This window comes from Ambystoma mexicanum, chromosome 3p, assembly GCF_040938575.1.
Source record: "Ambystoma mexicanum isolate Mex_15411 chromosome 3p, UKY_AmexF1_1, whole genome shotgun sequence".
Classification (NCBI taxonomy): Eukaryota; Metazoa; Chordata; class Amphibia; order Caudata; family Ambystomatidae; genus Ambystoma; species Ambystoma mexicanum.
The window spans coordinates 1,199,889,949-1,199,902,968 of NC_090925.1; the positions used below are offsets into that span (position 1 = coordinate 1,199,889,949).

Below are 13,020 nucleotides of genomic sequence, written 5' to 3' on the forward strand. Positions count from 1 at the left end.
GCCACACCACCCTCAGAATAGGGCCACACTAGGACTTTCCACTGATGAACCTATGCTCGAAGGGTAGAACATGGACTGCTTCAGAATCGTCCCCGAATCATTGGCGATGCAAATTCTTACTGCATAACACGCACACTGAGCCCGATTTTGAGGTCCATGTAAAATTGGGGAAACGCGTCATTCCAAGATGGAACCAAGTTTTTTTTTATTTGCTGCATGTTATGTGCATCTATTTATATAGACGCAGGAGATGGAGCATAACATGGAGCAGATAGGAAAAATGTCCTTCCATCACAGAATGACATTTTTCTTGTTTACATGGACCTCACAATCAGGCCATTTTTCTACAAAACGAACAGTTCGGAAAAGGATCATCTAAAATAGACACATTCCAAACTGTTTAGATGTGTGTTGTAGAAGATGACATGTTTTTACCGGTAAACACAGCATGTGCAATGTGAGAAGGGTCTAAAATGATCATTTGGATGTGCGCTTTGCAGCTTCGAATGATTCCAAGCGAATACGTAGATCAGGCACCCCTGAAGATTTTGCCCTTTGACCGATATTGTTGAAGACCTTTCTAAACAAGGCGTATGGTGTAAGCGGCATTATTGAATGTAAAATCGCAGTGTGGGATATTTTAAAGGCTTGACAGTCCTTTCTCCCCGATCCCCGATTCCTTGGTAATTCGTTTACTACAGTAAGCTGAAAATAATGTACACCCAACTCATTAATAGAGGTTATATGACACTTGAGGTTATTTCACGTTCTGAACACTCACAAGGCATAGTAGGTTCGTCTCCCCTCCCTTCATTCTCATCATTTGTTTGTACTATTAATTTGAACTATTTATCCTTGTGTAATTCACTGTCTACCTTCCGCTGTCCCCACCCAGTTGCCCTGTGGGCGCTTTGAAACAGTTTTTCTAATTGTATAAGCGCCTAACAAGTGACCAATAAATGTACAGAAAAAGAATGGCACTTGATGGTGGAAGGGGTGAACACCTAAAACTACACATCTCGCATCTTATTTAGAATACAAATTAGTTAAGAAACAATAAAAAGCCTAAAATGAACTTAAAAGATAAAAGCAAAACAAAAAGAACAGCTCACACAGTGGCATGTGTGTTGTTTGAAAATTATACAGAACACGGCACCTTTTGAATACATTAGGCCACTCTGAACTCTCGCTCTGCTGTCAAACATTCCTCTGATATCTGCCGCCTTCTTGAAGGACTTGACCTCGATTTCCTCGGTCTCACTGAGACATGGTTAACGGCCAGCTCTGTCACCAGCTTTGACACGTTCCTACCTGACGGCTTCAAGATCCTCTCCGCGCCCAGGCCCATCCACCCTGGTGGGGGTGTAGCCCTTCTGTTCCCTGAGTGGATTCCTGCCTCTGTCACTCTTACGCAGACCTACTCTTCTTTTGAATGACTCGTCTGCAGGCTCTCTCTCTCCCCTAGCCATTCCCTTACTGTGGCTACTATCTATCGGCCACCTGGTCAGATTTCTTCCTTCCTCTCTGAGTGGGCGGACCTCTCGTCCTCACTCCTGGCCTCAACCACTCAACACCTCCTTCTTGGAGACTTCAACATCCACCTGGATGCCTCCTGTCCCCCCTCTGAACTCTTTAGCGACTTCTGCGACTCTCTCTCACTCACCATTCTCCCCTCTGGCCCGACTCATTCTGCAGGGCACACTCTCGATGTTCTGATCTCCTCTGACCTTCCCCTCTCTGCCCCTCTCTCCACTCCTCTCTCCTGGAGTGATCACTTTCTCTTATCCTCCCACCTTACCCTCCCTACCCCTCAGGCCAAGCCACCTCCATCAGTGACACCCACCTTCTCGGTCATCCGACCCATGAAGCGCGTGTCAGTTGAGGCGTTCGCTGCCACCTTCTCACCCCCTCCTCCGCCTTTGGCTGACTCTCACCCTGATACAGCCCTCTCCCCGCTCCACTCTTCTATATCTGATACTCTTGATATCCTTGCCCTTGTCATGAGAATCTGCCTGAAGCCCAAAGCCAAGTTTAACTCCTGGTATGACTCAGGCCTCGTCACCCTAAAACGCAAGTGCAGGGTGGCTGAGAGGAAATGGCGTGCTTCATGTTCATCCTCTGACAAACTGGCCTGCTGCCTGCTGCAAAGGCAATACCAGCTCTCCGTCCTCACCAAGAAGAGAGCTCATATCCAAGCCTGCATCTCTGCGGCATCTAACAACTCGGCTGAACTATTTAAAATCTGCAAGGAACTGACCAATCCTGCCGCAATCTCTACCTTTCCTGTCCCTTCCCAGGCCCTCTGCACGGCACTGGTTTCTCAATTCATTTAAAAAACTCAGGACATCCTGTCCTCACTCTCCTCCTATCGCCTCCCTCCATTCCCTGCTCTTCCTCTGGCCCTTCTGCTGCCACCCCCCTCCCTCCTTCTCTGCCTTTCCACTTTTCTCTGCAGACGAAGTTTGTAGACAAGTTTGATCTATGAAAGTCTTGTCGAAATCGGTTCACCCCTGTTCCTCCAAAACTATCAAGGACCACATCGACTCCTTGGCTCCTGCCCTGGCTGATTTCTGCAATCCTTCCTTCGCCACTGGAGTCTTCCCATCCCCCCTCAAGCACTCCCTTGTGCACCCTCTTCTTAAGAAACCCTCTGCAGACCCCTCCTGCCCGGCTAACTATCGCCCAATCTCCATCACTCCCTTCCGGGGCAAGCTCCTGGAGAAACTGGCCATCTCCTAGCTAAATCTTCACACCAAATCTGTTGGTTGTCTGCATGACCATCAGTCTGGCTTCAGAGCTGCTAGAAGCACGGAAACTGCTCTACTGAACATCCATGAAGACCTGCTCTCCAACCTTGACTCCAACACCCTGTGCCTCCTCATCCTGCTTGATCTCTCTTCTGCCTTTGCCACTTCAAACCATGCCATCCTGCTCAACCGTCTCTGTGATAACCTGGGTATCACTGGTCAGGCTCTTGCGTGGCTGACTTCTTTCCTCTCCGACTGACCCTCCCAGGTCCAACTTGGGTCCTTCCACTCTGAAATCTTTTTCTCTACCTGTGGTGTCCCCCAGGGATCTAACCTCTCTCCCTGGCTGTTCAACCAGTACCTGACACTCCTTGCCCACTGCATCGCTGCTCTCTGCCCCAATTTTCAGTGCTATGCGCATGATACCAAGCTCATTTTCAGGCTACCCTCAGCCTCCTCCTCTCTTTCCCTCATCTCTGACTGTCTGTCTGCTATCCAGGAGTGGTGTGCCGCCAATGACCTCTACCTTAATGCCAGAAAGACTGAGATTCTACTCATCGGCACACCCACTCCCTCCTTCCCTGCAGCTCTCTGGCCGGCCTCTCTTGGCCCTCTTCCTGCTCCCACCTGCAAGGCTAAAAACCTCAGGGTCATCTTCAACTCCACACTCCCCTTCTCTCCTCACATCTCTGACATCTCTAAGAAGTCACACTTCCAGCTGCACCTCCTCAGAGGTATTTTTCCTTTCCTCTCCTTCTCCCAGAAGCTCACCGTCTCCAGAGCCCTGGTTCTCTCTACGCTGGACTATTGTAACAGCCTCTATCTAAATCTGCCTGCCTCTACTCTCCGCCCTCTGCAACTTATCCAGAACAGGACTGCGAGACTTGTCCTTGGCCTCAAGCCCAGCGATCGTATCTCTCCAGGACTGAAATCTCTGCACTGGCTCCCAGTGGCTGCGAGGATTACGTTCAAAACCCTCTGCATTGTCCACAAGGTCTTCTGGGGCATGGGGCCGCAATACCTTCAACTCTCTCTTCCCAAATATCTTCCTTCTCGAGCTCTTCGCTCATCCGCCTCCGCCTCCATCAGGGTCAGTCGCTTCTCCAAGCAACGTATTGGTGGTAGATCTCACTCTTCGGCAGGGGCCTCCCTCTGGAACAGCCTTTCTGCCTCCCTGAAACTTGAGGAGAACCATCTCCGGTTCCAGAAGCACCTCAAAACCTTCCGCTTTGCTTCTGCCTTCTCTCCCCTGCTGGATTCCTGGCTGGAACTGCACTGGTAACCTGGCCACCCTTTCTGATCTTGGGCTCAGGCCCTGGCAGTTGTTTTCTGTATCTACAGTCCCCCTACCAGCACTTATGTCTGCACTTGCCACCATCTGGCCGTTTTTATTTATCTATTTATTCTACTATCTCATGTACTGCACATTCCCCTTCTCCCTTCCCACTCTTCCCTTACCCCCTTCCCATGCACTTGCACAATCTGAATGACACCTGGCCTAGTAAGATCGTTGTCTGTCCCTTTTTGTTCCCTCTCCCTTGTCTCGTCACGGGTGGCTACAGGGATTAAAATCGTAATTATTTTTCACAACACTACAGGAATTTTGAAGTTAGAGTCTTGGCTCGAACCCCCAACCTCTCAGGTACAAGTCACAACACTTACTGACTGTGCCACAGAGACAGGCTTGGAAATCTTTGTACATCAAGCCATGTAATACATAGCTCTCAACCATGTGTCTCGCAAAGGCGGGTGAAATCACCCGATTTTGTTTCTGGCGGGTGAGACGCCCATTGGAATGAATGGGCGTGCATGAGGCTTGGCGGGTGAGTCAGCCCTTTGCAAGGCGGGTGACACCCGCCAAAAGCGGGTGAGTTGAGAGCTATGTGTAATATCAATTAGAGCTAACGCTTGTTTTGAATTAACATGCCAAGATTCATAGACAAAACTGCACAAATGACATCATACACAGTTCATAGAAAGGAGAAGAGCTGGAAATATGGTTGGGGTGGTTGTTGGTGCGTGTTGGTGGAGGGGCGGTAATTGGTGGGCTGTGATGGGATAGTCCCTCTTTTATGTTGTTGGTCGTCCCGGTTTTTTGTTTAGGAAATCTGGTCACCCTAATATCATATGGTATCATTATATTGATGAAACATAGGCAAAATAAGGTGTCATGGTATTTTTTATGTAAATAGCACGTGATGAGTCGAACCATACAGAAAGGGGCATGTTAGAATGGTATTTGTAATGACCCATGGGGAGAAGAGCATGAATCGTGATGCAGTACAAGATGAAGATTCTGGGCACAGTAACTCCACAGGAGCAAACCACTGCGCGCTACATGCGTCGCCTTGCAACGCTGTCGACGTTCACGTTCATCAAGCACCCGCACGCCGACTTTCAGGCCGCTCCCCACTCTTAGCTGCCCATGCACCGAAATGGGGCTTCCGCCGCCCGTGTCGCTCTTGGTTTGAGCCATCGTTGTTTTCGGTGATCTCACTTCTCTGGTTTGAGGAGGGGTTCTGTATCTGCCTGAAAGACATGAAGGCGAACATAAATATTTGACGGATTTGCAAATGAATACGAGCATACTGATGACCTGCCGCAAGCGCAGGACTCTACTTTCTCTTTTTGTTATTTGAGAGTAGTCTGACGTGACGGTTAACTGAAACAAAGAACTTTGGCAGCAAAGTGATAACCATGAATGATCAGCTGTTTGCACGAAGGTGATTGCGCCCCCCTGATGCTGACTGCAGTGCAGTGGTCGTGTTCACAACACGCAGCTAATGCAAGAACACTAGAGTGACACCTCTCCATCGAATGTGTACATTGCTTAAAAGCTCCTCCAAAGGTGTGGCACGGCTTCACAAAGGCGGATATAACAGAAGGACCTTATTTACCCACAACAACACGCAAGAGACGCCCGTCCCTTGGAGAAGAGGACGTCCCTTTCACATTCATTTGACTGCCCTGTTCTGTTTGCAACATGGAGGTCAATCAGTCAGCCGCACAGCGAGAAGACAAAGAAAAAGGTCCCCATGAGTACGAACGTGACCAAAACGTAACGCAACACTTTACATAAAAACGAATGTATACATGACAAGTATTGTGCTCCACCCACGACACCTTGTATTTACGGAATGTGTGAATGCATGGCATTTATAAATCCGCAATCTTACTGGCAAGCAACAGAGCGCTGTATATTGGACGCAGCCAGGGTGTTACTACTGGGGGTGTGGGGGTGCCAAGTCGCTTGAAAGGATAGGAGAAGCATTGAAGAGGGGGTGCTGCAGAGGTTGAGAATAGGATTGGGTGGATTCATCAGCGATTTGTGAGATGTTCTTTGAAGAGTAGTGTCTACAGGTCTTTCCTGAAGTGTAGAATGGAGGGCCCTTCTTATATGCGTTGGTAATTTCTTCCAGAGACAGGACATGTGTAAAGTCACTGCATGTAGAGAAATGACTGGAGCAGAGGTAAGAATGACAATGCTTTAATGGCAAGGTGTATTCCTCTGGTAGATATGTAGACATGTTCTCAGAGAGCGTACACTCACTGCTGGCTCTGCACCCTCAATCTGCACAAATGTATTCATTTATTTATTTATTCATTTTCACCTTTGTATAGCGCTGTAAACCCTTAGGCATCAAGCTGCTGTTACTTACATGTTACTCTCATTTCATAAGGTTATGGGTGCATACTAGGGTGGCAAACTTTACAGAATGGTTTTGCAGGACACTTTAGGCGTGGTACTGCATCAGAAGCAGCCTGCAGTGCGCGCGGTTCCATATGGTGTAATTTGTGCCCCCTGCTCCCCATCCACTTTTTTTGGTAATATTAGTGGTAGATGACATATAGGGGCCGATTCATGGAACAAATGTGCACTGAAAATCGAAAGCGCACAACGTTAGCGCACACACCAAAAAGTGGGCGGAACCCCGGAATGGGGAACAACGCGTGAAAAAGAAGGCGTAACTGGGGAAGTACTGCAGGGAAATACACGGAACGCCCACACGCACGCGAACAACACGTATTCATGGAATCGAATACGGGAAACCCGCGCACGTCAAAATACGCGCACAGGCGTCAACATGTCCGCCACACGAAGGCAGGCAGAAGTGTCCCCACGAACAGTATAAAAGTGCACGCAAACAACAAACACGTATATACAGCTACGATGAATGCCCCATTTGTCGTAGCACTGATTGTGGGACACCGCAGGAGGAGGAGAATAGCCAGGCCCTGCATTTTTTTGCCCCGGACCAGCCTTTTTGGGATGCCTGATGTCCAGGTCTATGGCAGGTATAGGTTTCCACCTCGTATCATCCTAGACCTGGTCAGGGAGTGGGCAGATGACCTTACATCACCCACCCTGTTCTGCCAAGCATTGAGCCCCTTAGGGCCACGGAGCACATCTACCGAAACCGCAAGCACTGGCATTCCATCAACGTGCAGGTTGTATGCAATGCGCGGGGAATCATCACCTCTGTCTATGCAAACTACCCTGGATCTACCCATGACAGTTTCATATACAGAATGTCCACCCTGAGCTGGGTCCTGGAAGCTGGGAAGCATGGAGACACATGGCTCCTAGGTGAGTACAAATGCCTGTGCACATGCATGCATGTCACACACATACAAATACACAAACCCAACTAATCACAACCATTATCACCTCCCCAGGGGACAGTGCCTACCCTCTGAGCAACCACATGAAGACGCCAATCTGGAACCCCACCACACCACCCCAGGTAAGATACAACGCTGCCCATATTGCAACAAGGGGCATAGTGGAGTGCACATTCGGAGTGCTCAAGTCACGCTTCCGCTCCCTTGACTGCTCTGGAGGACAGCTACTATATGCACCCCCAGTAGTGTGCAGGATCATTGTGGCAGTATGTGTCCTGCACAATGTTGCAACACGGCGGGACGTACCGGTGGACATGGTAGTGCCCCCACATCCCCAACCACATGCACAGGCACCGCCGATGGGAGGGGAAAGGGCAAGTGGCGAGGCAGCCTGGCTTGTGGCCACATTTTTCACCTAAACTTCCACCCCTGCGGAGTGCACACAGGCCTGGCACATACCAGGTGACAATCGGTGATGACAAAGAAACAGTCTATTGTCACAACATTACCACCCTGAGAATGTTGCCACGAAGTGCTACATTGTGTGCATCCCTACATACTTAAACATAACCAATCCTGTGTGACCAAAAGGAACACATGCAAGGAGTGTATCACACCACCCCCTGCAAAACAGGCCATGACAATCACTGGTATGTCACCCAAACCCTCCCAAACCACATCAACATTGTCTGCCACACCATGACATGGCATGCAACAGCAAAAGCCCAACACATGTCCAATTACATACAAAGTGACGAGATAAAAAGAAAGAGGCCTGAGACAATCACGCCTGACATGGAATCAGATGAAATGACTGACCAAGAACCTCCCACACATACCAAGTCATACACAAATGCTTGCCACCAGTGGTAGCATCAACAAAAGACTGAATGCCTGTTCTCATGCACATTGGCCAAGCCAAATCCACTAATCCCTAACCCGTGTGCTGTGTGTGTCTCCTACAACACACTGCTCAGCACACAGCACAGTGAGCAGCCATTGTTTTGGGGATAAGCCTTGAGCATCACATAAAAAGGACAAGCAACAAAAATAACCCATTGACGCATGTACATGATCCCCAAATGGTAATTGATCATGCTCTGCAGGGACACAGCGTGCCAGAGAAGGCAATCTGTGTGCACGTGTGGGCATGGAAAGGTGGTTGTACGTGTGGTGGAGCATTGTGTAAGTGTGTGTGTCAGTAGGGACATGCACTCAATATATGCATCTGAAATCAAGTGACCCTCAGTGTCCTGTACACATCACATGTGAATATTGCCCATGTGTACACCCCAGCATGTCAAACCACAACAATCCCCTGACACCTGAAAAGTAAACACAACACAGGGACAGCCATTGACCAGCAGAACACATCATGTACATAGTACCCTACAATGACAATGTCAGAGAGTGTCCAAACACTGTAGTCCAAGCTTACTGTCCAACAACAAAAGGCCCTCCCTCATTCAAACATCACCATGACCTTCTGAACAACTGTGTCTGGGGTCTGTAGCCTTCTTCCTTCTAGTCTACCTGGCTTCAGGATCCCCCTACCCATTGGTCTCCATGTTCCACCTTGCGTGTAAATAGGGTCCAGCCCCCTCAGAGGCCACCTTGACTGGTAAAAATACCAAATCGCAGAGAACTCCAAGGAGCCAAACCCCCAAACCAGGGAAAAAGCCTGTAGCCACCAAAAATCCCTGGAAGAGTCTCCAGTAGATGACTTGAAGTTGCAGAAAATGTCCAAGCACATGTCCAAGCAGAATGATAGAACAACCAAGGTAGCACAGTCCAACAATGGTTCAACAGGATGGGTACCATTTTCAGTACACAATATACAATGAGGATGCAACAACTGATGGGTAGTGTCACAGCTCCGGTCTCCAGGCGCAGGAGTGGAATGAACCAACCACCCCCTCCGTGGTCTGGGCGCCTGCAAGGTAAAACTTACACAGGCCTCCGAGACACCGGCAGGGAAAGAGGGTCAGGGATCCGTTGTTTGGATAGGCATTGGTATTCAGGATAACTGGAAAGAGGGGCAGGATTGGGGAGTTGGATGGGCAAGGGAAAGTAGGCAAAATACAAAATAAAACTATTGACAATAACACATACTCAATCAGAGAAACCATGTTCTTCATGCACATTGTACACAATGGGCCAAATGCAAGCCAAAGAGAGACTTATCTCTGGGGTGAGTGCTGGCCTCCTGCCTGCGCACTCTCAGGTCCGGTAACAGGAGCAGTTCAATGCTGCAAAGAGAGCGTGAGTTACTAATCTGTGTGTATTTTCACCACACACACAACACCATTCATGCTTCAAACTAAGTGACTTCTCCACAAACAAACACTCTTGTCTGCTGCTTTGTACGTATACTTTTGCTTGCCCCCGTGATGGTTCATACACTGTCAATGCAGTAAGGCAGGCGCACGTGGTCGCGCAGTAAATGGAAGACCAATGTGTCAAGAATCACACATGATAGAATGGTCCTTGGGTGAGCTGCAAGACGCGTATGGCGAGGTGCGACTTCAGTACAAGTCGTGTTCTGCCAGCCGCGGATTTCAATAGGTAGTGAACGTGGCAATTTGCACATGCAAATGATATGCACTGCACTCGAGTCTGTGCCTCGCTGGGTCCCCCCGTGTGCTGCATTAGTTTCTGACTAGGAACGCTACTGCGCTAATAACTCAGCTTCTATGGAGTGGGGGGACTCGAGGATATGGGCGACGGCCCCTGCGTGTGCCCCTGACTACTTGTAAAGCTACTTGGCATTTGTTCCTCAACGCGTCTTAGCTGTACTGTGCGCTTCTTCCCTAATGCCTGGCCAGGTTTATGTATTATGTTGTTCAATTGTACAGCGCTTTGGTGTAAGGCGCTTAATAAATCAATAAATACAAATACAAGCTCCCCAGCACTGGTGCTACTTAGCATGCATGTGCAAGGGGCCTGGTGGAAGGTTGGCTGGGGTGTGGCCCCTTGTGCTGCTCACCTTGCTTGGAGCTCCTGGAAACACATCTGCTTCTCTCGGACGTCTGAGCACAAGCCCTGTGCTTCTGCTTGCGCACGCATGAGCACGTGTTCACCACCCAAAGTGGCCAGGTTTCAGTAGTTCTTGGCCCTGTGTCTGCTGGGAAAGGTAGTCTGGAGACTCATTTTCCTGCAGAAAGGGCATAAAAGCTATTAATAAGGCTGGAAAGTTCCTTGTGTCTGTGTCTTCATGCTGGTTGTCACTGGGCCATGTTTGAGACCTACATCCAAACTCCTCCCACCATCAGTGTGACTTTGACAGCCAAATGGTGCAGGCTACTGTCTACAGCATGAAGTGCATCAAGCACATATACAGGCAAGAAAAGAACATACATCACAATCAGCATCAATAAATGGACATATGAATTATGTACTCACCAAAATTGATTGCAGACATGCCGTGGAGAAAACCTACTTAATCCCCACTAGGAGTGTTAACACAAGTAGTACAGCAGCAGACAGGCCACAGATATGACGAAGGTCCAATGCCCTTGTGTAAATGGTTGTAACACCGAACCATCCTTGCAAGACCATGGATAGGGGAAGCAATAGTGGCATATGTGAGTCAGGACCCCAAGCTGCAAACACATAAACGAGACAAGCTTGAAGGGCCCAGCTGGAACAGACAGTGGATGCCTTCAAAAGCCACAAAGCACCACACCGTCACATCAATGCACAATAGACTAGCAATTTTAAACTATATTAACTAATTAAACTAACTATGAAAATCAAAAATGGCCACATACGACTCAGGGGGTGGGAGGGAGGCACCCAGGAGGAGGGAGGTACAGGGTGCACCTTAACACCCACATGTGATGATGTTGAGATAAAAAAAAACTTCCATGGGCTCAACGCCTGCACAGCCCGACCTGAGTGGGAGATAAGTCGTCGTCCTCCTCACCCTCTGGCTCAAAAGGTTGACATGGCACAGTACCCTGGCCATGCCTATGCTCAGCTTGCCCCTCATCGGCAGCAAGTCTGCGGGACGGGTGAGCCTGCTTCTGCGTGGCGATAACACGTAGTTCAGCATGCAGAACCTCGCGTGATACACGTGCTTCCTCTTGCAAGGTAACATGTGTAACACGGAGTTCTTCCTGCATGGCCTGGCTGCACATCTGGTACACCTCCCGGCAAGCACGTAGCTCAGCAGAGATGGTATTCTCCAGCTGCTCCAACCTCTCCTCTGTACGCTTCCTCTGGGACATCAAGAGCACACCCAGAGTAGCTCGGAGGGAAGCATGGTCTTCCCTCAGGGCCTCCCTGTGGGCCTCTGCGTGAGCAGCAATTGCTTGACGCAGAGACACCATTTCAGCCCGGCGTGCCCTGTTTGAGGCCCCCATGCCCAGCCTGAGCGAGCAGGTCGTGGACTGTGCCGCCCGCTGCTGGAGATCCACCTGCCTAGCAGGGGGGAGCACAGATCGGGCCACACGCTCCATGCTCTAAGCGATATTATCAATTGCTGCCCCCTGTTGTTCAGAATTGGCAACCATGGCTTGCTCCCACTCAGTATACCCCGGTGGCGCGTGGCCACCGCGTTGCTGGGCTTGACACCTGTGGGGCCCAAGGAGCTGCCGTCCTTGTTGGGTTGGCACCGCCCACGGCTCCAGGACTACATTCCTCCGTTGACGTGATGCCCCAGGCACATCAGAAACTGGTGTGGAGTGTGACCATGCGTCCCGATCCACCACAGGTGGAGGTCCCACCACCATCTGGCCCCTCAGTGTAGGTGTTGCGGACAGAGGAGTGTCCACATCAGAATCACTCACCGTTGACGAATGGACCCGACACACATCCAACTCGACCATGTCGTCAGAGTGATCATCCGGGCTAGACTCATTTCCAGCCCTAGACACGATGGTCTGGAACACAAGTGGGTTCTCGTGGTCTACCACCCCACGACCCCCACTTGTGCCAGGTTGCTGGTTCGTGGTTTGATAGCAACCCTGTGCCTGGCATAACACCATCCTCTGGCTCCATTGCGTCATCATCTGAAAAGGGGAAAAAAAAAACTTGAGTACACATGTCAGAAGCACATAATCCACACACACATAGACATCACATTGACAGCCAACACATGAAGCAGACATGTCACACACAAATGAGAACCTGGCATGCATCCAGTGGCCTTGATATGCAAAGACATCCCAAAAGCAGAAATGGATGTGTATGAATAGCAAAGCCTACACAAGTACAAAAAGTAGTATATGAACTCCATCAGACACCACCTCGGTCAGGCACATGTCACAGGCAGAAAAGACAGATGGCAACAAAGAGATGGCACATAAGATAAGCATGTCTGAACTGCAAATTGACCACTGCTGCAAGTGAATCCAAACACACAATGACACACGTAATATGCATGTACACATGCATCACTAAACCATCATCACCAAAATAGCTCCATCCATCTGCAGCTTGGCCCGTACTGGGTGGCATGGGCCATGTAGATATAGTGAATGTCCCAAGCAAAGCAAGGGCCTGCAACCAGGCACGAGGGACCATAACGCCCAGTACGGTCCGAGCTGCAGGACATGAAGCCTCCACAACACCGCTAAGGGCCTGATTGAGCACATTGTGCTATGAATGTGCCCTATTCCATCATTCCTTGTGTAAAATCTTCACGGCC

The 13,020-nt window shown here is 49.6% G+C and overlaps 1 protein-coding gene across 2 annotated transcripts in view; it reads right to left on the reverse strand.

The window, feature by feature from the left end:
• Positions 1-4,908: 4,908 nt before the first annotated feature.
• Positions 4,909-13,020, reverse strand: part of PKD2L2 (polycystin 2 like 2, transient receptor potential cation channel) — an 817,035-nt gene continuing 808,923 nt past the window's right edge. The window contains exon 16 of one of the 2 annotated variants that reach the window (XM_069652616.1): positions 4,909-5,276. In XM_069652616.1, the coding sequence (XP_069508717.1) occupies positions 4,975-5,276 (302 nt within the window). In that variant the 3' untranslated portion in view covers positions 4,909-4,974. The remainder of the gene's footprint in view (positions 5,277-13,020) is intronic. The other variant, XM_069652617.1, reaches the window with a different exon arrangement.